The sequence below is a fragment of the Pseudophryne corroboree genome (assembly GCF_028390025.1).
Source record: "Pseudophryne corroboree isolate aPseCor3 chromosome 3 unlocalized genomic scaffold, aPseCor3.hap2 SUPER_3_unloc_5, whole genome shotgun sequence".
Lineage (NCBI taxonomy): Eukaryota > Metazoa > Chordata > Amphibia > Anura > Myobatrachidae > Pseudophryne > Pseudophryne corroboree.
In genome coordinates, this window is record NW_026967541.1 from 1,745,038 (window position 1) to 1,772,880 (window position 27,843).

The following is a 27,843-nucleotide window of genomic DNA, read 5'->3' on the forward strand; positions in this document are numbered from 1 at the left end:
CCACAGTGTGAGAGTTTTAAAGTGCCAGCTCCCAATTACTGCCTACTATTTCCCCATTGTAACTACGCTCCAGTGGCCCCTGTGGAATCGGAGAAAGGGATTTATCTGTAAGTACCAAAATCCTGATTTAACAACCTCTTCTACACCCAGGTAAGGGGTACAGCAATGGGGGCAGCCTGTGCCCCCACATATGCGAACCTCTTCCTGGGGTGGTGGGAGAGGGAGTTTGTATTCACGGATAGCATGGAGGAACATACTAAACATGTCGTTCTGTGGACTCGTTATATTGACGACACTCTTTTGATTTGGAGTGGAACACCTGAGGAACTTGGTATTTTCATAAATCATCTGAATAATAACAATTTAAACCTCAGGTTTACCTTTGAATGTAACTCAAACAGCATATCCTTCCTGGATCTTCGAATCTACAGAGACGACCGTCACCTCCTTTCAACTGAAATCTTCCGCAAGTGTACCTCTACCAATACTCTATTACAACAAACCAGTTCCCACTCCCCCCCCCCCCCCACAATTACCAACATCCCCAAAGGGGAATTCCTACGCCTACGAAGAAACTGTTCCAATGATTAAATATTTGCTACCCGCAGCAGAGAACTGGCACACAGATTAAAAGAACGAGGGTACAGTTCCAGGTCCATTAAAAAAGCTAAAAAGATCTGCTTTCACACCCCAAGAGAGTCATTAATTTTCCAGGAGTCTAAGTCCACTAATGTCAACACGACAATTCGATTCGTGGGTGACTTCTGTGACGAATGGAAAGAAATTAAATCCATCTTACAACGACATTGGTCTATTTTGCTGTCTGATAATGACTTGTCACAGAAACTCAACAACACAATAGATCTCAGTTGGAGACGCTCTCCAAATTTGAGAGACCATTTTCTCAAAAGTCACTCTATATCAAGACCAGCACGAGACCCCGTCATAATAGGAAGCTATCCATGTGGAAATTGTAAAATCTGTGAGCATATAGTCAATCTGCAAACAACAATGGACAGATATGGGGACACCATTAAAATCAAGGATTTCTTTAACTGCAAGAATACCAATGTAGTCTATTGCATCTCGTGCCCATGCAATCTCAAATATATAGGAATCACCACACACATGTTGAAGCACAGGGCCCTCGAACATATGAGTAACATCAGGAATGCCAGTAGAGACCAACAACGGATGAAGCAACTGACTACTGTCTCCAGACACTTTCTGCAAAAACATTTCTGCTCCCCACAGGATTTAAAAATATGCGGTTTAGAACAAGTCAAAATGGGAATCAGAGGTGGAGACATTATGGCTACACTCCTCAAAAAAGAAAGCAAATGGACTTTCAAATTTGAATACCTTAGCCCTGAATGGTCTCAATGAATATATCAGCTACAGTGTCTTTTTATAATGCCTTCATATCCCAATACAAAGTGTAAAGAACCGTTTTAGGGCCCAAACGATACATTCACCACAGGTCCCACTCTCCCCCAAGCCATTCCAATCCTTTGGAAGCCCCACGGTCTCTCACCATTCTCCTCCCCTCCCCTTTTCTCCTCATACACATGCCCAATTCACTAGTTGTTGACACAATCTCCCATTTACAACACCAATAAACCAATTTTCACACCACTTTGAATATTATTTACCTCAAATCATCATTATAGATGTCCTTCTCAAATTCTGTGCCCCTCCCCATTTTCCCTCCTCACTGTCAACACTGTCAGCTCCCCCTTCACCCAGGCTAGCTCCTCTTATTTATTCTCTCTCTTCCCCTCTCACTTCCCTGCTTTATCCACCCTTTCCTTGTCACCCATTCCTCACGTCACCCTTCACACCATTCACACATTCAACATCAATCAGAGTTCCCTTCCCAATATCCCATAACACTTCCCACTTATCATCTTCACGGTTGCTACAGGATTTTTCACACCACACATCGCTCTATCACCCACTCACTCTACAGTCACACTACATCTGCCCCCCCCCCCCCCCGAGTTTCATTTTCACACACAAATATCAATAATAGTCGTACATTGCCTCATATAAATATATAATTATTCTCATCTCTCTTTACCTCCATCAACCATTCCAATTCCATAAGATCTCGACCCTTATTATTATTTTATATCCAAACACTTTTCCACCTCATCCATTTCCATATTTAGATATTCCAATTTCATTATTTGTTGCTCATTCCCAATTCTTTTCACATACCCCATCTTATCATATATTTGATATTTTTTATTACATATATTTGTCATATTTTTCATCATTTTTATTTCCCATTATTAACATTTTTATTTTCATTCTGCATTCATATTTTTTCATTAATATTTTTTCGTTAATATTTTTCCACATTTTTCCACTAATACCATTATCATATTTCATTTTAATCCTGTTGTTTTCCACTCCACTATATAATTTAATTATACAATACTTCTATAAATTAGGTTTATGAGGTGTGAACTGCTTACTCAAATTTTCCCAGGATTCCTGACGTATGTCAACTAAATGGTCAGAATGAGGTAAAACTTGTTTAACAACCTTCTGACGTTTAAATCTGTCCGGTTTCTTAGAGGCAGCGTCAGGCTCTGGGTCATCAGTAACTTGAAGAATTAGTCTGATAGCCTCCAATAAGTCAGGAACATCTACCTGTGTGACAGATTTCCCATCAGAATTATCTGGATCAGTGTCTGTGGGGTCAGTATATACGCCATCCTCATCAGACGAGGTGTCTGGGACCTGGGTGGATTGCGAGGAAGTAATGGCCTGCTTAGAGGACCCCTTGGTCTTAGGCGGGCAAGAGGTAGAGTTTTGTTTAGTCAATGAGTGGTTCAATTGCTGTAACTAAGAAGAACCTGAACCCTCTGCTGCTATATTTTCCTCCAATGTGTCTGCAGCATCACCACCACGCAATGTGTGATCAGCCCCAGCTCCGTCACCCTGTGTAGGTGACATATCTGAAAGCTCAATTTACGGGCAACCTAGTACAATATCAGCAATCTAATACCTTAACAAGAACCCCCTGTGCAGTGCATTAACACCAACAGAGAACTCAAGAGGTATATGGTGACTGAAAATCACAGAGAAAAAACACACAATGAGTATATTCTGTGAAACACCTATATTAAACAATAACCCTGACGCACTTAGCCCCCTCAGGGTACAGAATATAGAGATAGCAGTATGAGTGAGATACACAGAGTAGGTACCACACAGCAGCTATATGCACACACAGTCATATGTACAATGCAGAATTTATGACATGCAATAAAACTGCACTGGACTAGCAATACAAAGTAATACTAAGTACAGCTATACAATCAATAGATATATCAATGCACAGTAAATACTGGATGTATATCACATGGTACTTGTGCTAAATAACCCCGACTATTTCTTAACTAACACTGTCAGCAGACATGTAGAATACCTAAGTGTCCTGTAAGATGCACAGTGCTGACATGCAGGTGGCTTTACAGAGGAGGATTTGCCCAAACAGTCCCAGGATCAGCATAGCATGTGGAAATGGCGCCCAGACGCTGACAGGGGGTGAGGGAGAGAGAGATGCAGCTCCAGGGTGGGAACATTTCATCTAAATGGTGCCCTTGGGCTGGGGGAGGGGCTACAGGTCAAAGTCTTATCCCCCTTGCTGGACTTCCCCACCGGGTACTGCAGGCCATGTATCAAATGTTTTTTTGTAAAACCGACATGTGCCCTTGCCCTGGTGGTCTAGTGGGGTCCCTGTACTACCACAGTGTCCACGCCAGATCGTGTGGCCCACTTCCCACCGGCAGCGCCAGATCGCGGTTTCCAGCGGGTCCCGCCTGGGGGACCCTCTTACCTCCTCCCAAAGTGCGGTCACGCGATCCTGGAGAGCTGCGGTGGGGTGTGTGACTGAAGCAAACCAGAGCCTTCACTGTAAGTACCCGGCGACCAGGGAGCGCGGGAGTATACAGCGCTGCTGGGGGAGGTGATGGAGCGGCAGCAGGAGACTAACTGACATCTGACACTCAGTGTTTCTGCTGCAGCCGTTGAAGTCTTCAAATTTCACTTAAGAAAGCTCTTCTGAGGGAGGGAGCAGCCCCCCTGTTGTATGACTGCACTGCATGGCACCAACTACAAAACTGAGCTCCTGTGCACAGAGGCGGGGCTATAGAGGAGGCGGCGCTATGCATTCTGGGAACAGTCACAGCTTTTAGCCTGTTGGTGCCTCGGATCAAGATCCCACTCTACACCCAATGTTATTCCCTGTGGAACCCAGTGTACCCACAGCAGAAAATAGGATTTTAATTACCTACCGGTAAATCCTTTTCTCGTAGTCCGTAGAGGATGCTGGGTGCCCGCCCGGTGCTTCGTATTCCTGCTTTGTTACTTGGTAATGTATTGTTGGTTCAGCCGTTGCTGAATCGTTTCAAGTTGGATAGTTTGGCTTTCCTTTTGTTCTGTGTGAGCTGGTGTGAATCTCACCACTATCTGTGTATTTCCTTCTCTCAAAGTATGTCCGTCTCCTTGGACACAGTTTCTAGACTGAGTCTGGTAGGAGGGGCATAGAGGGAGGGGCCAGCCCAAACTCTTAAAGTGCCAGTGGCTCCTAGTGAACCCGCCTATGCCCCATGGTACTAAATGGACCCCAGCATCCTCTACAGACTACGAGAAAAGGATTTAACGGTAGGTAATTAAAATCCTATTTTTTCCATACATAATGAAACTGGGAGTCCATCTCTGAAACTTTGTGTGAATACAAGGAAGAGTCCGGAGATGAAGGACATTACTGCTCAATAGATAAGGAAAGTATATCATCTTATTTAATAAGAGCGCTTATAGGAGTGTATTTTTGTTCGAATCAGAGGGTCAGCGAGACGTTATGGAGCCAATGTATCATATAATATTTGCTGCTAATTCCCCCAATACAACTGGACCTCCCAAATGTAAGTATAAGGGACTGCAGCAGGTATCTCCCATACCTTCATACATGGACATTTCCAGGAAAGGGTCAGGTATGTTTATTTAAAATACAACAACCCTGGGGGCGTGGCCACGGCAGCACAGGAGTAGGAAGCAGATCCCGGGAGCTCCCTGGATTAAACATCCTCCTGTAATATCCTGGCCCCTTTGGTGTGCCTGAATACCCTGCTTTTCTTCCCTACGCTGCAGGGCACCGGCAGGCAATTTCCCCGCTCTCCCCGGGGTCTGTACAGCCGAGGAGACATACTTCCGGATTTGAGGCCTATACCTCCTCCGGATCCCCGGCCTCAATTTTGGAGATTCCCGGCCACGCTGTGCACGGGGCCTCAGAGACGGGCCGATGTCGCTGCTGGACGACGCGGGGCAGTGTGGGGACGACGGCTGGTCACCCTCCTACTTGTTGGCTGCAGATCGGAGCCCTGACCCTTCGGAACGTACCCAGCAAATCCTGGAGGGAAGAAAAGGGCACTGTGTGTGGTGGCCATTTCGTGGATAGCTGCATGTACGGCCCCACTGCTCTGGACTGCTGCTTCCAGTCATAGAGGGAACACTCTCACTTAAAGGCTGCCTGATATGTAACTGGTGAGTGACTTCTACCTCCTGGGATCAAATTACACTCTGACTTCAGTTGCTGTCTTACTTTACATACTAAATAACTGCATCGCTCCTGCTCTCACCTATATTCTGAGACTCTGCCAGTACTTTCTTTTACATTTGCCTACTACTTTGGAGACCAGCTGCGGATGTGTTTCTGCTTATTACAACCCTAAAATTCACTCATTGCTGAAGTCTCCTTCTACGCTGTCTGTTACTATCTATTGTCCGTCATGGTTCGGGACGGCCAGCGCACAGCTGCGGCGAAGCTGGAGAAATTTGCCAGACAACCTTACCCACTAAACCAACGGGCCTCGCAGGCTGCTTCGCAGGGGGCCTCTCCGTCCCACTCCTACTCCCCATCTGCAACAGCTGCTGAATCCCCTAACACACCCGCAGCTCCATCCCTTCAACAAGTGCTGGAGGCAATAGCTGGATCAGAACAGCGTCTTTCAGATAAGATGGAGAAAGTGCAGAGTGATCTCACTGCTTCGGCAGGACGTCCAGCGCATACGAGAGAGAGTGGGAGAGGCAGAAACACGTGTCTCGAATCTGGAGGATATGTGCGGTCCTATGAAACAATCTATTTCCACGGTAACCCAGCAAGTAACATCCCTTCAATCCAAATTACTAGACAGAGGGTCGGCTACGTAGAAATAATGTGCGATTTGTGGGCCTGCCGGAGAAGGAGGAGGGCTCCCAGCCTGAGGTCTTCCTGGAGTCATGGCTTAAGGAACTGTACGGCGCTGAATCCTTCACGGCACAGTTTACGGTAGAGCGTGCACACCGGATACCATCTCGTCCTCTACCTCCTGGCGCCCCTCCGCACTCCTTCATATCCAAATTTCTGCATTATAAGGACCGTGACTCGGTCCTCCGGTTGGGACGCACAAAAGGCCCCTTACCAGGAATGGGGTTACCGTATCTGCTTTTCCTGATTTTGCCGCGGAAGTCCAGAAGGATCGAGCCCAGTTTATGCCTATCAAGAGGCTCCTCAGAGACCTGAACCTCTCCTACTCTATGCTATTCCCCTCCCGACTCCGGGTGGTAGCGGACAGGGAAACCAAATTCTTCAATTCCCCTAGAGAGGCGGCCCAATGGCTGGACAGATATGCACCGGGAGCGCGCCAGATGGCACCGGATTGAGGCCCTGTACTATCTAATGATCGGTTGGGACCACCAAAGGCATCTACCCATTGTCCAGGGAGCCCCCCCTTGGCGTTGGTGGCTCAGGACTTTTTTCTTTTCTTTCTCTTGATCGCTTGACTTTGGTTAAGGGTTTTGTTTAGTATTTGGCCCTTGAGAGATAGAAACGGTAGTTTGGTATTTAAGTATGCCGAAGTTAGGGGTGGTATACGGGGAGGGGGGGGGGAGAGTTCAGCGAACAGCTTGTTGCTGTGCCTTACACAAGTTTTTTTCTTTCTACAGTTTGTTATTTTTCTCATGCTTAAATTTGTTTTGGAGTACATTCATTTTGATGTGGGAAGTATGTCTGATGCATTGGATACTGTCGATTGAGAGTCAGGGATTGAGTAGTATAGCACTGTTATTACCCTCACTAACAATTTCCAGGAATATTCACTGGACTGTATCTTCAGGTTACTACATAGAATATTACCAGATCTATGGCTAATTTGAAATTGTCCGACATGGAATGTTCGAGGTTTAAATAATAAGATAAAGCGTTCCTTAGTATTAACTACACTTCGGAAATATGGCCCGGATGTTGCATGTCTCTGCGAGACTCACTTGGAGGGGAATAGGTTACTGTCACTTAGAAGACCCTGGGTGGGCTGGGCCTATCACGCTTCTCACTCCTCTTCCTCCAGGGGTGTGTCAATCCTGATAAAGAAATCGGTCCAATTTGAGCTGGTATCGGTCAAGACTGACAAATACGGTCGATTTGTGTTCCCTTGAATGTAGACTAAGTTCCCAACCCTACTACATACTGGCGGTTTATATCCCCCCCCCCCCATTCTCGTACGATATACTACAGCAAGCCGCTTCATTCATAGCCTCCTCTCCGGACACCCCGGTAATCTGCTTGGGTGACTTTAACAATGTCATGAATTTAGCTTTAGACAGATGGCGCTCTCCGCAGGCTGCTGGGGTCCGCTCTAGTCCTACTAAATTTGCTGATTTTCTGAATAATTTGCAGTGGGTGGATGTGTGGAGAGCTCGGCACCCTACAACTAGACAGTTTTCATGCTTCTCTGGCACGCATGGTTCGTTCTCCAGGATCGATATGACCCTACTCTCCCCCGTTCTTCTCCCTAGGGTGGTTGACGTGCAGTACGAGGCCCGGGATATATCTGATCACTCCCCTATGGTGTTGACTCTCGCTATGGTGAGCCAGAGGGGTCAATCTTATTGGAAACTGCAACCATCCTGGCTGCTGCAAATAGGTGACTGCTCTGACCAGGTGACTCAGTGGGAGGGATACTTTACTGACAATGTAGGCTCGGCCCCCGGAACAGTGGTTTAGGATTCATTTAAGGCATTCTTAAGGGGAACGTATATTAGACGTATTTCTGCCCTCAAAATGTCCTGCAGGGAGAGAGAGCGAGCCCTTGAGAGTGACGCCAGGGATTTGGAATCTAGATACTTGGTGGATGGCACCCCTGCGCTGAAGGTACGCTGGCTGGCGGCCCAGTCGGCATGGGTGGCTCATCTGTCTGATAAAAACTCGCGCTCGCTTCTATTTCAGGCTACTAATATTTACATGCAGGGCGATAGGCCAGGTGGCCTGTTGGCTCGATTGGTGCACAGTGACCGCCCAGGTTCTACAATTGCTCAGATGACCGGTAGCGATGGCGCCCTTGTGAACACCACGCCGGAAATTGCGCAGCTATTCCGCTCCTACTATGCTGAGGTCTACAGGTCACAACTGGTAGACTCGACATCCCCTACCCACACTCCCACCGGAGGCCTCTGAGATGCTGGAGGCACCCTTAACTCTGGAAGAGGTAACGGCGGCTATTGGCTTGTCTCCCAGCGGCAAGGCACCGGGCTATGACGGCATCCCCTCAGAGGTATACAAGACCCACATTGATTTCTTCGGTCCTAGGCTTCACACCCTGTATTCTGATATTTTTGTTAATGATCAACTTCCCCCCTCTATGGCGGAGGCGATTATTATAGTTATCCCGAAGCCCGGAAAAGACCCTAGATCCCCAGAATCCTATAGACCGATATCATTGATTCCCACTGACGCTAAGATCCTGGCAAAGATTTTAGCAGTTCGACTCAACACCGTAATTACTTCCATTATCCACTCCGATCAGACCGGCTTTATGCCAGGGATGTCCACTTCTATTAACCTACATAGATTATATACCATCTTACAAATCCCATACGACTTCCCCTCTGACTCGGTAGTGGTCTCGCTGGATGCCGCCAAGGCATTTGACAGTACCGAGTAGTCCTATCTATGGGAGGTCATGACAGCTATGGGTTTCGGGCCTAATTTTATAAAATGGATTAAATTGCTTTATCAGCACCCGACTGCCAGAATCTCAGTGAATGGCTATATCTCTCCCTCGTTCCGCCTGTTTCGCGGGACCAGGCAGGGATGTCCTCTGTCCCCAACCTTGTTTGCCCTGGCCATCGAACCCTTGGCCTGTCTAATAAGGTCCTACCCAGGCGTGGTGGGCATTCATACCGGCCCTCGTGAGGATAGGATTGCCCTTTACGCTGACGACATGCTGTTGTTTCTGCAGGATTACACCAGGTCTATGCCTACAGTGTTGCAATTGATTGAGGAGTTCGGTGTATATTCAGGCCTTCATATTAACTGGTCTAAGTCCTCTATTATGCCTGTGATTGCCCCCCCCCCCCCCCCTGCTGTTCCTAAAATCTCCCTACCGCTATGCTGGACGGCGAAATTTAAATATCTTGGGATTCAGATAGCCAATGACCCCTCTGACTTTACACCTTTGAACCTTGATCCGATCATGCAACAAATTACTTGTAAATCCAAGACTTGGTGTAAGCTTCCATTGACTGTATCTGGCAGGGTCAGACTCGTAAAAATGATACTACTACCTAAGATTCTATATGTGGTTCTCCAATCCCCTGTATATATTCATCCATCCTTCTTTAGAAAATTGAATAGTGTCCTGTCTTCTTTAATATGGGCTAACAAACGTCCTAGAATACAACTGAACACTCTCACCAGGCTGCACAGCGACGGAGGTCTGGCCTTGCCAAACTTTCAGATGTACTACTATGCCGCTCAGCTGTCTCATATTAGTGCATGGGTGCAGGATACTGGCGTCACTTCCCTATACTGGGTATTTGTACAATGCTACTTCCCCGACTTATCCCCCCTGCAGGTGTTGCTGAGTGGGAGCTTGGCCCGGTTCCTCCGTCCTCTTATATACCAAGCCATGAAGGTGTGGCAGGCACTAAAAATTCTTTTGAAATTTGATGGATTGGACCCGGACACCCCCCTCTGGTATTCTAAATGGCTCCCTGAACTATACGCGCTCGAGGGGAGGGAAGTTTGGGCCCCTAAATCAATGATTTCCATAAATCACCTTTATACGGATAATACGCTCAAATCCTTCCAACAACTAAAAGATGAGTTTAATTTGCCTAATTCCTATTTTTTTTAGATATCTCCAACTCAGACATGCCTTGCAGTCCCAATTCCCCCCCTAAAATTATACAATTTCCCATTAAGACCTTTGTAAGTATGCTGGGTCGAGTTAAGATGATTTCCCATGCTTATGGTTATCTACTCGCCAAACTCCATATAGATCCTTTGACACGTCTCCGTGTCAAATGGGAGCAGGATCTGGGCCCCATAGATGAAGAGAACTGGGCCCTTGCTTTGGAAACTCCGTGCACGGTTACCAAATCCATCAGGTATCAACAGATACAATACTTCCTTTTGCATAGAATATATATGACCCCGGCCAGACTAGCCAAATTCGGGACGGGTCGTGTGGGATGACTGCCCTAAGTGTGGGATGACTGCAGGTACTTTTTGGCACCTCATTTGGGATTGTCCGGTGTTGCGGGCTTTCTGGGCGGGGGTCGGATCCATTCTGTGGAACACAGGGGTGGACGAGGCCATGCTTACTCCGCAATTTTGCATCCTGGGAATGGGTGGTTCTGACTTTGTGTCTAGTCCAGAGGGCCTATATGCTCGCAACATATGTGCATTGGCGAAGGTGAGCATTGCGAGGCTATGGATGGCCCCTAAGGGCCCTACACTCCCCGCTCTTAAGGCACGAATAAACAACACTGTTTTTAAGGAACGTTACATTTATAGGAAACATAATGCCTCCGCTAAATTTGAAAGAATTTGGTCTCTATGGCTGGAATCCATATACTCCGTCCCAGACCCTACAACTTAATGGTGATAGGGTTACTAACAGGTCCTGTATTTGCCAAGTTATGATCTTCTAGGGCTATAGGCTTCCCTCTCACCCAATGGGTTGTGAATGAGAGAGTGGCTCTGTGCCCAGCTGGACAGGGTAGGAGTTAGAGTGCTAGTATCCCCCAATGTGTCCTCTTCCCCATAATGTTTTTTGTCTTTGTTTCTTTATTTTTTTATTTCTGGGTTTCTCTGTGTTTGGTTTCTGATTGTTTTCTTCTTTTTTAAAGGGTTTTACTCGGACGGGTTGTCCGTAAGTGTTATATTTGAGGGGGGGGGGGGGGAAACAAAATAAAGTATAATGTGATTTCATGAATACTAGAGTGTACGGATTATGCAAAATAATGGTATATATAACTGTACATTCCTATGCGCCTATGAGCAAATTACAGTTTGAAAATAAGTCGAAAGTGAATGCTGTTCCCCGATGAGGACATGTCATTACATGTTTAATGTGTTCCTGTTATGCAATGTCTGTATGCAAACTACTCTCCTTCGAAATAAAAATACTTTGTTTAAAAAAAAAAATACAACAACCCTAATTCCCCTACAATAAAAAAAACAAAAAAAACCTTTGAACAGACAAATAATAATTAATTAAAATATACACACACAAATTAAGAAATAAGAGGAAGTCACATGATGTAATTGCAGCTTCCTGCCAGGCCACTGCCCCCACTCCACAGAAACGCACTGATATAAAACGTCTGCCACTATTTATTTACACAGAAAGAGACCCCCTTCCCCTGTAATGTCACCCACTATTCACATGAGCTGTCACATTGGACATAGCCAAAATGACAGCGTGTGTACACACCAGACGGGATATTTATACACAGCAACACTGATATTATGTGGACACAAAAGTAACACTACAAGTGACACATTAACAGGAAATTGTTTCTGTCACCATAGCGACAATTATCTGATAATAAGATAATACACAGACACATAAAAAGACTCAACGGAAATCTTCTTTTTACACTTTATTTCATATCTTTAATACAGATTTTTCTCTATATTTTAAACTTAAAAAATACTTTACTCTGCACAACAGCCTATGGGGGTCATTCAGACCCAACAGCAATAGCGGCCTGCAGCAGTTTGCTGGTGATGGAAAAATATGCATGCCCAGCGGCCACGCAGACACACACATTGCGGTTGCATCCCTGAGGGGTGAACGCGGGTGGGCTGGAACCATTTTCCAGGGGCTGCGTGATGTCACATCTGCGTTCATCTCTGATTAACCCCCTATAAGCTTCCAGAGTGCACCTCATATCTCATCTTTTCCAAGTTACTACAAATGATATGAGATCGGTAGCAGCACTACTTTCAGGATTATTACACAGAACACACATAAAGGCTGACACAGCAAATAACAGTAACACATACAAGGGATTCATTAGAAATAAGGAAACATAATCATCATTAGGTCTAATTATTAACTGGTTCTGTGCAGGACCCATACACCTCTTTACTGCCTCCAGCAGCCCCTGGTACTGCACTGCGGCCACCCACCCTGTCTCCCCCCACTACTGTCACCCGCCCTGTCTCCCCCCACTACTGTCACCTGTCCTGTCTATCCCCACTGCTGTCAACCACCCTGTCTCCCCCCACTACTGCCACCCACCCTGGCTCCCCCCACTACTGCCACCCACCCTGGCTCCCCCCACTACTGCCACCCTCCACAAATGCCACCGCCCTGTCTCCCTCCACTAATTCCATTCACCCTGTCTCCCCCCACTACTGCTACCCACCCTGTCTCCACCCACACTACTGCCACCGCCCTGCCTCCCTCCACTAATGCCACTCACCCTGCCTCACCCCCACTACTGCCACCCAGCCCGTCCCCTCCCCACTACTGCCACCCGCCCTCTCTCCTTTCCACTACTTCCACCACCTTGTCTCCCCCTCTGACACCTTAACTCTGCTTGAGGACAAGATTCTCACACAGACACTGCCTCCTGCAGTCCCCACTACTGCCAGCCACCCTGAGTACCCCCTCAGCTCTGCTTGGGGATAATATTACCCAGACAGTGCCACCGATACAGCACTAGTGCCACCCACCCTGTCTCCCCCTGACATCTCAGCACTGCTTGGGGTTTCTTGGTATTGCTGGTAACAGTCCATCTGCAGATGAAAGCAAGTAGGACAGTAAGGAGTCAGAAGCTGCTTCTGGTACCTTGGACCCTGGTCATGTAGGGCTGGGAGAGTCAGTAGATTATGTAACAGTCACCATCTTACAGGCAGCCGGTGGAGGGAATAGAGAATGGGTGTTATGTGGCGTCTGGTTGGTAGTAAAGCTGAGTTGTAGCCCTGCCGTTTATTGGTGAGCTTCTATCATAAGGACCTGTTTCACCAGTACTGAGTCACAGCCAACTGGCATCACCAACACCTGGAGCTCAGCTAGACAACCATTTAGGATTGGTACTGGTTTCTCAGTACCCGGAGCAAAAGACAGGTCATCTGCATAGCAGTGGTAGATGAGGACATGACATCTGACTATTTCACCTGGCAGTAGCATGTATATTGCAAAAAGCATAGGAGATAGGATAAGAATCTTGAAGAACAACGCCTGGCAATGATGAGTATACTCCAGAAGATTAAAATGGTTCCTCACCTGAATGATATCTAATGTGTGCAACAAGAGTTGATTTATTTCTCAGAGTATGGAAATGGCTTCTCACCTGTGTGACTTCTGTGATGTGTAACAAGTTGTGATTTCTGTGTAAAACATTTCCCGCACTGAGAGCAAGAAAAATAAGATTTTACTCACCGGTAAATCTATTTCTCGTAGTCCGTAGTGGATGCTGGGGACTCCGTAAGGACCATGGGGAATAGACGGGCTCCGCAGGAGATCGGGCACTCTAGAAAAGAATTAGGGCTACTGGTGTGCACTGGCTCCTCCCACTATGCCCCTCCTCCAGACCTCAGTTAAGGAAACTGTGCCCGGACGAGCTAACATTACAAGGAAAGGATTTTGGAATCCCGGGTAAGACTCATACCAGCCACACCAATCACACCGTATAACTTGTGATACTCAAACCCAGTTAACAGTATGAACAATTACAACCATCAGACAACCTGATGTAACATAACATAACCCTTTATTAAGCAATAACTATATACAAGTATTGCAGAAGAAGTCCGCACTTGGGACGGGCGCCCAGCATCCACTGCGGACTAGGAGAAATAGATTTACCGGTGAGTAAAATCTTATTTTCTCTAACGTCCTAAGTGGATGCTGGGGACTCCGTAAGGACCATGGGGATTATACCAAAGCTCCCAAACGGGTGGGAGAGTGCGGATGAGTCTGCAGCACCGAATGAGCAAACTCAAGGTCCCCTCAGCCAGGGTATAAAACCTGTAGAACTTTGCAAACGTGTTTGCCCCTGACCAAGTAGCTGCTCGGCAAAGCTGTAATGCCGAGACCCCTCGGGCAGCCGCCCAAGAAGAGCCCACCTTCCTTGTGGAATGGGCCTTTACGGATTTTGGCAGCGGCAGTCCAGCCGCAGAATGAGCCTGCTGAATCGTGTTACAGATCCAGCGAGCAATAGTCTGCTTTGAAGCAGGAGCACCCAGCTTGTTGGATGCATACAGGACAAACAGCGACTCCGTTTTCCTGACCTTAGCCGTTCTGGCCACATAAATCTTCAAAGCCCGCACTACATCTAGTAACTCTGAATCCTCCAAGTCCCTTGTAGCCACAGGCACCACAATAGGTTGGTTTATATGAAAAGATGACACCACCTTGGGCAGAAATTGTGGACGCATCCGCAATTCTGCCCTGTCCATATGAAAAACCAGATAGGGGCTTTTATGTGACAAAGCCGCCAATTCCGATACACGCCTGGCTGAAGCCAGAGCTAGAAGCATAACCATCTTCCAGGTGAGATATTTTAACTCCACTGTTCTTCGTGGTTCAAACCAGTGTGATTTTAGGAAACTCAACACCACGTTAAGATCCCAAGGTGCCACTGGAGGCACAAACGGGGGCTGTATATGCAAGCACTCCCTTCACAAAGGTCTGAACTTCAGGAAGAGCTGTCAGTTCTTTTTGAAAGAAAATGGATAGGGCCGAAATCTGGACCTTAATGGATCCCAATTTTAGGCCCAAAGAGACACTCCCGATTGTAGGAAGTGAATGAATCGGCCCAGCTGGAATTCCTCTGTAGGAGCCTTCCGGGCTTCACACCAAGCAACATATTTTCGCCATATACGGTGATAATGCTTAGATGTTACATCCTTCCTAGCCTTAATAAGCGTAGGAATAACCTCATCCGGAATCCCCTTTTCTGCTAGGATCCGGCGTTCAACCGCCATGCCGTCAAACGCAGCCTCGGTAAGTCTTGGAACAAACAGGGCCCCTGTTGTAACAGATCCTGTCTTAAGGGCAGAGGCCATGGGTCCTCTGTGAGCATTTCTTGCAGATCCGGATACCAAACCCTTCTTGGCCAATCTGGAACAATGAGAATTGTTCTCACTCCTCTTTTTCTTATGATTCTCAATACCTTGGGTATGAGAGGAAGAGGGGGAAACACAAAAACCGACTGGAACACCCACGGTGTTACTAATGCGTCCACAGCAATCGCCTGAGGGTCTCTTGACCTGGCGCAGTACCGCTGTCGTTTTTTGTTCAGTCGGGACGCCATCATGTCCACTTGTGGCAGTTCCCACCGGTCTGTGACCTGTGTGAAGACTTCTGGATGAAGTCCCTATTCTCCCGGGTGGAGGTCGTGTCTGCTGAGGAAGTCTGCCTCCCAGTTGTGCACTCCCGGGATGAACACTGCTGATAGTGCTTTTACGCGATTCTCCACCCAACGAAGAATCCTGGTGGCTTCTGTCATCGCCACCCTGCTCCTTGTGCCGCCTTGACGGTTTACATGAGCCACTGCGGTGATGTTGTCTGATTGAATCAGCATCGATTTGTCTTGAAGCAGGTTTACTGCCTGACGTAGGGCGTTGTAAATGGCCCTTAGTTCCAGGATGTTTATGTGCAGACAAGTCTCCTGACTTGACCACAGGCCTTGGAAATTTCTTCCCTGTGTGACTGCTCCCCACCCTCGGAGGCTTGCATCCGTGGTCACCAGGAACCAGTCCTGAATGCCGAATCTTCGGCCCTCGAGAAGGTGAGCACTCTGCAGCCACCACAGCAGAGACACCCTTGCCCTGGGGGATAGAGTGATCAGCCGATGCATCTGTAGATGTGATCCGGACCACTTGTCCAACAGATCCCATTGAAAGGTCCTTGCATGGAACCTTCCAAAGGGAATGGCCTCGTATGATGCCACCATCTTTCCTAGGACTCGTGTGCACTGATGCACCGACACCTGTCTTGGCTTCAATAATTCTCTGACCAGGGTCATGAGTTCCTGTGCCTTCTCCGTTGGGAGATACACCCTCTTCTGGTCTGTGTCCAGAATCATGCCCAGGAAAGGCAGACAAGTCATAGGGATCAACTGCGACTTTGAGAGATTTAGAATCCAGCCGTGTTGCTGCAACACTTCCTGAGAGCGTGCTACACTGATCAGCAACTGTTCCCTGGACCTTGCCTTTATAAGGAGATCATCCAAGTATGGGATAATTGTGATTCCCTGCTTCCGCAGGATCATCATCATTTTTGCCATTACCTTGGTAAATATCCTCGGTGCCGTCGAGAGACCAAACGGCAACGTCTGGAATTGGTAGTGACAATCTTATACCACAAATCTGAGGTACTCTTGATGAGGTGGATAAATCGGGACATGCAGGTAAGCATCCTTTAGTCCAGCGACACCATAAAATACCCTTCTTCCAGGCTCGCAATGACCGCTCTTAGCGATTCCATCTTGAACTTGAACCGTTTCAGGTAAACGTTCAGGGATTTTAAGTTCACAATGGGCCTGACCGAACCGTCCAGTTTCGGTACCACAAATAACGTGGAATAATACCCTCTCCCCGTTGCAGGGGGGGGAACTCCACCACCACCTGCTGGATGTACAATTTCTGGATCGCCGCTAGTACCAACTCCCTTTCTATGGGGGATGTCGGCAGAGCCGATTTTACGAGGCGGTGAGGAGGCGTCTCCTCGAATTCCAGCCTGTACCCCTGAGATACTATCTGCAAAACCCAGGGATCTGCTTGTGAGCAAACCCACTGGTGGCTGAAACTTCAGAGATGCGTCATGCGGTGGACTTAGTTGAAGCCGGGGAGGACTTCTGTTCCTGGGAACTAGCTGTGTTATGCAGCTTCCTTCCTCTACCCTTGCCTCTGGCAAGAAAGGACGCACCTCGGACTTTCTTACCCTTCTGTGAACGAAAGGACTGCATCTGATAATACGGTGCTTTCTTAGGTTGTGATGGAATAAACGGTAAAAAATTTGACTTCCCAGCCGTAGCTGTGGCCACTAGGTCCAACAGACCTTCCCCAAATAATTCCACACCCTTGTAAGGTAAAACCTCCATGTGCCGCTTAGAGTCGGCATCACCTGTCCACTGTCGAGTCCATAGGCCCCTTCTGGCTGAAATCGACATAGCATTTATTCTAGAGCTCAGCATGGCAATATTCCTCTGAGCATCTCTCATATAGAGGACAGTGTCTTTTATATGCCCCAATGTCAGTACTATAGTATCCTTGTCCAGTATATCAATCTCTTCAGATAACATATCAGCCCATGCTGCTACTGCACTACACATCCATGCCGACACAATGGCCGGTCTAAGCACGGTACCAGAATGTGTGTATATGGACCTAAGGATAGCTGCCTGCTTTCTATCTGCAGGATCTTTTAAGGCTGCCGTATCCTGTGACAATAGGGCCACCTTTTTTGACAAGCATGTCAGCGCTTTGTCTACCCTCGGGGCGGATTCCCAGCGTAACCTGTCCGTTGGCGGGAAGGGGTACGCCATTAGCATCCTTTTAGGGATCAGCAGTTTCTTATCTGGTGATTCCCAAGCTCTCTCACATAACTCATTTAATTCATGAGACGGGGGAAAGGTCACCACTTGTCTCTTTTCCCCAAACATATTAACCCTCTTGTCAGGGACAGGGCTTTCCTAGGAGATGTGTAACACTTCCTTCATAGCTATAATCATATATCTTATAGCTTTGGCCATTTTAGGTTGTAACCTGGCCTCCTCATCATCGACGCTGGAGTCGGACTCCGTGTCGATATCTGTGTCAACAACCTGGGATAGTGGACGCTTTTGAGGCCCCGACGGCCCCTGCGTAGTAGAATCAGGCATGGGTTGAGACCCAGACTGTCTCAAGGCTTCTGCTTTATCCAGCCTTTTATGTAAGGAATTAACATTCTCATTTAAAACCTTCCACATATCCATCCAATCCGGTGTCGGCGACACCACACTTGTTTCCTCTCGCTCCGCCTCCAAATAGCCTTCCTCGTCAAACATGTCGACACACGCGTACCGACACACCATACACACAGGGAAAGCTCTTTTGAAGACAATTCCCCCACCAGGCCTTTTGGGGAAACAGAGAGAGAGTTTGCCAGTACACACCCCAGCGCTATATAACCCAGCAACAAACACAGTACCTCAGTGTTTACCCTGTAGCTGCTGTAATATCTGTTTTGCGCATAAATTTGTGTGCCCCCCCTCTTTTTTCACCCCCCTACCGTGATTCTGCAGGGGAGAGTCTGGGGAGCTTCCTTCCAGCAGAGCTTTGAAGAGAAAATGGCGCTGGTGAGTACTGAGGAAGAAGCCCCGCCACTTTCTGCCGGCTTTCTGTCCCGCGTTTTTGTGTGTAAAAAATGGCGGGGGCTCATGCAGACATACAGTGCCTACCTGTACGTCTGCAAAACTTTTGCCAAAGGTACCTTATTGCTGCCCAGGGCACCCCCCCTGCGCCCTGCACCCTACAGTGACTGGAGTGTGTGGTGTGCTGTGGGAGCAATGGCGCACAGCTGCAGTGCTGTGCGCTACCTTATCTGAAGACAGGAGTCTTCTGCCGCCGATTTCAACTCCACGCCGTGCTTCTTGCTTCTGGCTCTGCGAGGGGGACGGCGACGCGGCTCCGGGATCGGACCGCCAATGGTCAGTACCTGAGTTCGATCCCTCTGGAGCTAATGGTGTCCAGTACCCTAAGAAGCGCAATCTATCCAGCAGTTGGTAAGGTTTGTTTCTCTCCACTCAGTCCCACGTAGCAGAGAGTCTGTTGCCAGCAGAATGCTCTCTGAAAATAATAAAACCTAACAAAATACTTTTCTTCTCAGCAAGCTCAGGAGAGCCCACTAAGTTGCACCCTTCTCGTTCGGGCACAGATTCTAACTGAGGTCTGGAGGAGGGACATAGAGGGAGTAGCCAGTGCACACCAGTAGTCCTAATTCTTTTCTAGAGTGCCCTATCTCCTGCGGAGCCCGTCTATTCCCCATGGTCCTTACGGAGTCCCCAGCATCCACTTAGGGTGTTAGAGAAATGCCTTCTCACCTGTGTGACTTCTCTCATGGTTTCTAAGATCTGATTTGTGTGCAGAACATTTCCCACACTCAGAACATGGAAATATATTCTCACCTGTGTGACTTCTGTAATGAGTAACAAGTTGTGATTTCCATCTAACACATTTCCCACACTCAGAGCAAGAAAATGGCTTCTCACCTGTGTGACTTCTCTGATGTAGAACAAGATGTGATTTCTGGGAAAAACATTTCCCACACTCAGAGCAAGAAAATGGCCTCTCACCTGTGTGACTTCTCTGATGTAGAACAAGATGTGATTTCTGGGAAAAACATTTCCCACACTCAGAACATGGAAATATATTCTCACCTGTGTGACTTCTGTAATGAGTAACAAGTTGTGATTTCCATCTAACACATTTCCCACACTCAGAGCAAGAAAATGGCTTCTCACCTGTGTGTCTTCTGTTATGTATAACAAGATATGATTTCTGGGAAAAACATTTCCCGCACTCAGAGCAAGAAAATGGCTTCTCACCTGTGTGACTTCTCTGATGTAGAACAAGATGTGATTTCTGGGAAAAACATTTCCCACACTCAGAGCAAGAAAACGGCCTCTCATCTGTGTGACTTCGCTGATGTAGAACAAGATGTGATTTCTGGGAAAAACATTTCCCACACTCAGAGCAAGAATATGGCCTCTCACCTGTGTGACTTCTCTGATGTATAACAAGATGCGATTTCCGTGCAAAACATTTCCCACACTCAGAACATGGAAATGGCCTCTCACCTGCCTTACCTGCCTGATGGGTAATAAGCTTTGTGTTCTGTGTAAAACATTTGGCATCTATAGAACAGGGAAACACTGTATCTACTGTCAGAGCTGTAACAGATGCACCAATATCAGAGTGATCAGGAGAACATTTCCCAGGATCAGGGGGATCAGCTGATAGAGCTGGATGTATAATTAGGGTAATGGGATTAGCTCCTGGAGAATCCTGTCTACTGTCATTATCTTTTATGTCACAATCCGGAGATAACATTAGATGTCCTTCTGAGATGTTCCTGCTTGTGTGTCCATCTGCTGGAAATAAAATACATTATGGAAATGTGACATTTTCTGTAACAATATTAATCTTGTAAACAATATGAGAAGACGACTCTCTGGGACACTTAATTGTAAATGTGTGTGTATAATAAAACATAACTTTTAATGAAGGCTTTATAATACTGTGTCTCAGACTATCATTGTGTCCACCCTCCTGAGAACACTCACAATAACAAATGTAATATTATAATAAGACTTAGATATATCTCTCTCTTGTACTGGTAACTAACCATGAAGTATAAATGGAGATGTAGTCACTCGCCAAGTCCTATGTCAGCACCAATGTAAAACAATGGATGGGGAACATATCGTATGAATTGGAGATTCTAGATGAACAATAACATCAGACATATGAGCTGATGGATCAGAGAAATGTCTCCTAACGTTACTCCTGGAAGCATTGGTAAGGTAGCATTCCTTTATGTGTGTGCTCATACGCTGGTAAGCCTGTACATGTGTTACTCACCCTTATATAAGGTATATCGCTACAGCAGAGTAGGTGTGGAATAAGGATATTTTACATGAAATACACCATATAATACACTGCAATCATCATCATCACCTGCTAGGTTATAATCCAGTGTTACACCTCCATCATCAGTGTCTTACATCTATACCCTCAATAGTAATAAGGATGATGTGTGTACGGTAAGTATGATATAGAGAATTACATATCAGAATCTATACAGCTGCCGCCATACTTCTGCTTCTCATACGTGTGCTACTGGCAGCAGTGAACATCTGAGTGAGAGTGCAGGGAAGACAGCAGAGTCTGATGAGAAAGAGATTGGATCTGCCTTTGCAGGGATGAACCACACCTGTCACCCCTGTTAGTATATAAACTAATAAATAAGAGGAGTGTGGTCCATCCAGACGTGCTTTCTGGAGCTCTCCTCACTAAGTGGCTATTTATCTACCCTACCTGAGAGCTCTCAGCCGCCGCTGGGACCAAGACCCAATCTATTAATTCCCCCACTCCTATTGCCCTAAAGCTGCTCGCTCTGCTCAGTCCGAGCACTGTTCACTGTCGCAGCCTAGTGACGCCGCTGAAGCCACGGACTGAATTTTGGGGATAAGTGCGCCCAGTCTTTCCTGCACGCTCCAAACACCTGACTTGGGGACAATTTTTCCTCAGGTGGGAGCAAATGCTCTCCCACTCACATGGGTGCGCAGCTCCCACTATTGCTGGGGACAGAACGGTCTACCCACAGTCACCGAGCCCGGCAATGATATTGGAAAGTGAGGTGGCTGCCATTTTGAATCCTGGTACCCGCCCATTGCATGCTTTGCCTTCAATAAGGTTTAAAACTGATATAAGCTGCTAAATAAGTGTCCTGATGGCTGGACCGGGGTCACTACACTAAATTGCAGCATTTGCCTGGAGGTGAAATTACCTTCTATTTATATGGTACCACTATAATCTACTTCCTCTCAGTCTACATGCAGAGCCCAGTATCAAGTATCGTCTGAGTACAGCTCATTACACTCCGATTACAACCTCACAGTATATTATTTTGTGGATTTATTCACTGAATATATTTTGCCATTTGTGTCTCTCTGTGCTGAGTACTTCACGTCTGTGATCACGCTGACCTCTAGTGGAATTTCTCGCTCATTACTGTGTTATTTGAGTTGCATTACATCATGTTTACTTGAAATTTTGGCTCAAAAACCCCCCGTCTCCCCAAGAATGTCATTGTGAACAGAGTCATCTGGATGTAACCTCCTGACAGCGTACTACTGCTCCTTTTATTTATAGATCGTTTGTATTTTCCTATCTCTGAGAGGTCAGTCTCTTTGTAGCCGGCTTTCCATACCTCCAAGAAAGGTTAAAAGATACCCAATCGGCCCCACCTGTCCATCTCTTTGGGGGTGTAGTATGGCTGACCGGCGGTCTCCTGACGACGCCGGGATCCCGGCAGCATACAGACGCCAGGATCCAGGCGGGGAGGGGCGAGTGCAGCAAGCCCATTGTGGGCTCGGTGGCGACCTGCGATCGCCACGGGTTCTATTTCCACTCTATGGGTGTCGTGGACACCCACGAGTGGAAATAGTCCCTGTTGGTAGGCATGCCGACCATCGGGAAAGTGAGCCGTCGGGTTCGTGGAGGAGGTAATGTGACTGTTGCCACCCCTCTTTGGTATCTCGAATTCAGGTGGTCCATCTGAGACCGCTACAACATCGTCTGCTTCTTCTTGTCAGATGCACAGCCCAGCTGTAATGGCTGAAGACATCTTAAGACATCCTAGATGATCCTATTACTCTACGCTCTATACATTCTATGTTATCTACATTTAAGGACTGAAATAACCTCAGAACTTAGCTCTAATATTCAAGCTTTGAGGTCCAGTATCAGTGAGATTGGCACTCGTACAGACTAAAATGAAAGAGATTGTTGCATCTCACAAAGATCTGATTTCAGCACATGACACCCTTCAGGAAGACATGGTCACTATTCATGATAAAGTCATTGATTTAGAAGACAGGTCTCAGAGAAATAATATCAGAATAATGGGCGTTCCGGATTCTGATACAAATGCTGAGCTTTATGATTATGTCACGGTCCTATTTTCAGAAGCTTCCACCAAAGGCTTCTGCCATGGACCTTCTTATTGATAGGATCCATAGACTTCCAAAGTCCAAACAGGCCCCTATCCATGCACCAAGGGACACTCTGCTCAGGGTCCATTTTTCATATTAAAGAATGCATTCTACAAGTCGCTTTGTCTTCCTCATCCACGGCTGAGTGCCTGGATAATCTGCAGCTATTTCTGGATATTTCTCCTGTGACGATGGCCAAAAGGCGTCTATTCCACCCAAGGAAATGTGCAATACAAATGGGGCTTTCCTACTAAGATTATTGTGATGCGAAACGGAGCCTTCACAGTGATACCTTCACCCGAGTATGGCCCTGCTATTCTGAAAAAGTGGGATATTCCTGTTGACAGTCCTTCCTGACACTTTACCTAAACCAATCCCGGAGGAGTTGTCTTTCGTCTCGAAGTAATATGCTAAAGGAGTAAGACTGTTAGAGACACTCAGAGTCTGTTTCCTACTGTAACATGTGCCAACTGGGACTAAGTTACTGGGCATGGATCTATTTTTGGGACAGATTTATTTGTTTATATCATAAACAGTATATTTTTTGCTTTATATCCTTTGTTAATTAATTGCTATATGGTATATGGCCTGACATTCTTCCACTGTTACGTTTCATAATACCTTTCTAGAATGTTTGGGTGTTCAGGCAAAGCATGACTGATTCGTCTAACATCCTGTTGCCCTTAGAGTCTGGAGTGGAGACTGGTCAGACGTCTGGGCTGGTAAAACACACACAGTGACATGATGTAAGGAGAAGAGCAGGAGTATAATAGGGGCTGATGTCTCCTGAGTCCCCAACGGGGAAAATACATATTCCTCATTAGTTTGTACCAACAGAGGCTGTAGTATAAGAAATTGCTGTAGTGACTGAGCAAGGAGAATATGTCACCATGTGACTCTGTCCTGTAATAAGTGTTTATTACTCACCTGTGCTGATATCTTTAGGGATCTCCTCCTCCTTACACTGCTGATCACCCCTCACATACGTCTCTTCTGCTCCCTCTGTGTCTTCTGCCTTTATATCAGTCACATATGTCTCTTATTCTCCCTCTATATCTTCTGCCTTTATATCAGTCACATACGTCTCTTCTTCTCCCTCTGTATCTTCTGCCTTTATATCAGTCACATACGTCTCTTCTTCTCTCCTTATATCTTCTGCCTTCATATCAGTCACATACGTCTCTTCTTCTCCCTCTGTATCTTCTGCCTTTATACCAGTCACATACGTCTCTTCTTCTGCCTCTATATCTTCTGCCTTTATACCAGTCACATACGTCTCTTCTTCTCCCTCTGTATCTTCTGCCTTTATATCAGTCACATACGTCTCTTCTTCTCCCTCTATATCTTCTGCCTTTATATCCGTCACATACGTCTCTTCTTCCTCTTTATTTTCTGCCTTTATATCAGTCACATACGTCTCTTCTTCTCCCTCTATACCTTCTGTCTTTATATCAGTCACATACGTCTCTTCTTCTACCTCTATATCTTCTGCCTTTATATCAGTCACATACGTCTCTTCTTCTCCATCTGTATCTTCTGCCTTTATATCAGTCACATACGTCTCTTCTTCTCCCTCTATACCTTCTGCCTTTATATCAGTCACATACGTCTCTTCTTCTCCCTCTATATCTTCTGCCTTCATATCAGTCACATACGTCTCTTCTCTCTTTATATCTTCTGCCTTTATATCAGTCACATACATCTCTTCTTCTCCCTTCATATCAGTCACATACGTCTCTTCTTCTCCCTCTATATCTTCTGCCTTTAGATCAGTCACATACGTCTCTTCTTCTCCCTCTATATCTTCTGCCTTCATATCAGTCACATACGTCTCTTCTCCCTCTGTATCTTCTGCCTTTATATCAGTCACATACGTCTCTTCTTCTCCCTCTATAACTTCTGCCTTTATATCAGTCACATACGTCTCTTCTTCTCCCTCTGTATCTTCTGCCTTTATATCAGTCACATACGTCTCTTCTTCTCCCTCTATATCTTCTGCCTTTATATCAGTCACATACGTCTCTTCTTCTCCCTCTATATCTTCTGCCTTCATATCAGTCACATACGTCTCTTCTCTCTTTATATCTTCTGCCTTTATATCAGTCACATACATCTCTTCTTCTCCCTTCATATCAGTCACATACGTCTCTTCTTCTCCCTCTATATCTTCTGCCTTTAGATCAGTCACATACGTCTCTTCTTCTCCCTCTATATCTTCTGCCTTCATATCAGTCACATACGTCTCTTCTCCCTCTGTATCTTCTGCCTTTATATCAGTCACATACGTCTCTTCTTCTCCCTCTATAACTTCTGCCTTTATATCAGTCACATACGTCTCTTCTTCTCCCTCTGTATCTTCTGCCTTTATATCAGTCACATACGTCTCTTCTTCTCCCTCTATATCTTCTGCCTTTATATCAGTCACATACGTCTCTTCTTCTCCCTCTATATCTTCTGTCTTTATATCAGTCACATACGTCTCTTCTTCTCCTTCTATATCTTCTGTTTTAATATTAGACAGACGTTCTACCTAAAAAAAAAACAAAAAAACCTATAATGATATTTCAATATAGTCAGATTAAACTGAGGTGAAACAGTATAATATCAGTGTATAAGACACACAGCTCCTCTACAGATCATATAGTGACAGTCACTTTGGTATATTGATGAGACTCTAAATCCCACCTACCTGATCCTCCTGTGGGATCCTGTGATTCTCCTCTGTACAGTCCTGGAAATACAGAGGACGGGGACATCTCTCTGGGGTATCTCTGTTACTGGGCCCATCTGTAGGAGACACACAGTGACTGAGTACAGTGTATATATGTGATTATCAGGTGATGTGTCTATATAGGGGCCCCCATACCTGCTCTCCCCTGTACAATACATGACAGTCTCCTCTGACGCGGTGATGTGAGCGGCCGGTGATTCTCCATCATTACGTCCTTGTACAAACACCTGTGTTCCTCTGTATACTCCCCCTCCTGCATGGAGACATAGACAGTGACATCCTGACACCTTATAGAAACCTGACACACACACAGTGATACAGTCATCACCCAGACACATCCCCTGGTGTTACTGTATAATGTTCCATTACCAGCAGTCACCTCTCCAGTCATCACCCAGACATGAACTCTGGTGTTACTGTATAATGCCCCATTCCCAGCAGTCACCTCTCCAGTAATAACCCAGACACGTCCCCTGGTGTTACTGTATAATGGCCCATTCCCAGCAGTCACCTCTCCAGTCATCACCTAGAGAAGTCCCCTGGTGTTACTGTATAATGTCCCATTCCCGCCAGTCATCACCCAGACACGTCCCCTGGTGTTACTGTATAATGTCCCATTACCAGCAGTCACCTCTTCAGTCATCACCCAGACACGTCCCCTGGTGTTACTATATAATGTCCCATTCCCAGCAGTCACCTCTCCAGTCATCACCCAGACACATCCCCCAGTGTTACTGTATAATGTCCCATTCCCAGCAGTCACCTCTCCAGTCATCACCCAGACACATCCCCTGGTGTTACTGTATAATGTACCATTCCCAGCAGTCACTTCTCCAGTCATCACCCAGACACGTCCCCTGGTGTTACTGTATAATGCCCCATTCCCAGCAGTCACCTCTCCAGTCATCACCCAGACACATCCCCTGGTGTTACTGTATAATGCCCCATTCCCTGCAGTCACCTCTCCAGTCATCACCCAGCCATCGTCCCCTGGTGTTACTGTATAAGCCCCATTCCCGGCACTCACCTCTCCAGTCATCACCCAGACAAGTCCCCTGGTGTTACTGTATAATGTCCCATTCCTGGTAGTCACCTCTCCAGTCATCACCCAGACACATCCCCTAGTGTTACTGTATAATGTCCCATTCCCAGCAGTCACCTCTCCAGTCATCACCCAGACACATCCCCTGGTGTTACTGTATAATGTCCCATTCCCAGCAGTCACCTCTCCAGTCATCACCCAGACACGTCCCCCGGTGTTACTGTATAATGCCCCATTCCCAGCAGTCACCTCTCCAGTCATCACCCAGACACGTCCCCTGGTGTTACTGTATAATGTCCCATTCCCAGCAGTCACCTCTCCAGTCATCACCCAGACACGTCCCCCGATGTTACTGCATAATGCCCCATTCCCAGCAGTCACCTCTCCAGTCATCACCCAGACACGTCCCCTGGTGTTACTGTATAATGCCCCATTCCCAGCAGTCACCTCTCCAGTCATCACTCAGACACGTCCCCCGGTGTTACTGTATAATGTCCCATTCCCAGCAGTCACCTCTCCAGTCATCACACAGACACATCTCCTGGTGTTACTATATATTGTCCCATTCCCAGCAGTCACCTCTCCAGTCATCACCCAGAGATGTCCCCTGGTGTTACTGTATAATGCCCCATTCCCAGCAGTCACCTTTCCAGCCATCACCCAGACATATCCGCTGATGATACTGTATAATGCCACATTCCCAACAGCCACCTCTCCAGTCATCACCCAGACACGACCCCTGGTGTTACTGTATAATGTCCCGTTCCCAGCAGTCACCTCTCCAGTCATCACCCAGACATGAACCCTGGTGTTACTGTATAATGTCCCATTCCCAGCAGTCACCTCTTCAGTCATCGCCCAGACACGACCCCTGGTTTTACTGTATAATGTCCCATTCCCAGCAGTCACCTCTCCAGTCATCACCCAGACACTTACCCTGGTGTTACTCTATAATGCCCCATTCCCAGCAGCCACCTCACCAGACATCACCCAGACATATCCCCTGGTGTTACTGTATAAT

At 46.7% G+C, this 27,843-nt stretch overlaps 2 protein-coding genes across 2 annotated transcripts; both read right to left on the reverse strand.

Moving 5' to 3' along the window:
- Positions 1-18,336: 18,336 nt before the first annotated feature.
- LOC134984348 (gastrula zinc finger protein XlCGF17.1-like) lies at positions 18,337-24,088 on the reverse strand. Its single transcript, XM_063949947.1, has 2 exons — positions 23,977-24,088; positions 18,337-20,421 (listed from the first exon to the last, which is right to left on the reverse strand). Exon 2 carries the CDS (start codon positions 20,381-20,383, stop codon positions 19,355-19,357), a length of 1,029 nt encoding a protein of 342 aa, XP_063806017.1. The 5' UTR covers positions 20,384-20,421; positions 23,977-24,088; the 3' UTR covers positions 18,337-19,354.
- On the reverse strand, positions 24,089-25,833 carry LOC134984349 (retinitis pigmentosa 1-like 1 protein). Its single transcript, XM_063949948.1, has 2 exons — positions 25,735-25,833; positions 24,089-25,575 (listed from the first exon to the last, which is right to left on the reverse strand). The coding sequence occupies exon 2, from the start codon at positions 25,274-25,276 to the stop codon at positions 24,089-24,091; it is 1,188 nt and encodes a 395-aa protein (XP_063806018.1). The 5' UTR covers positions 25,277-25,575; positions 25,735-25,833.
- Between the last annotated feature and the right edge of the window lie 2,010 nt (positions 25,834-27,843).

What these genes read in the sequence shown, in the direction of transcription:
- LOC134984349 (XM_063949948.1), bottom strand. Translation starts at nt 25,276, where the DNA reads ATGAAGGCAGAAGATATAGAGGGAGAAGAAGAGACGTATGTGACTGAT.
- LOC134984348 (XM_063949947.1), bottom strand. Translation starts at nt 20,383, where the DNA reads ATGTTATCTCCGGATTGTGACATAAAAGATAATGACAGTAGACAGGAT.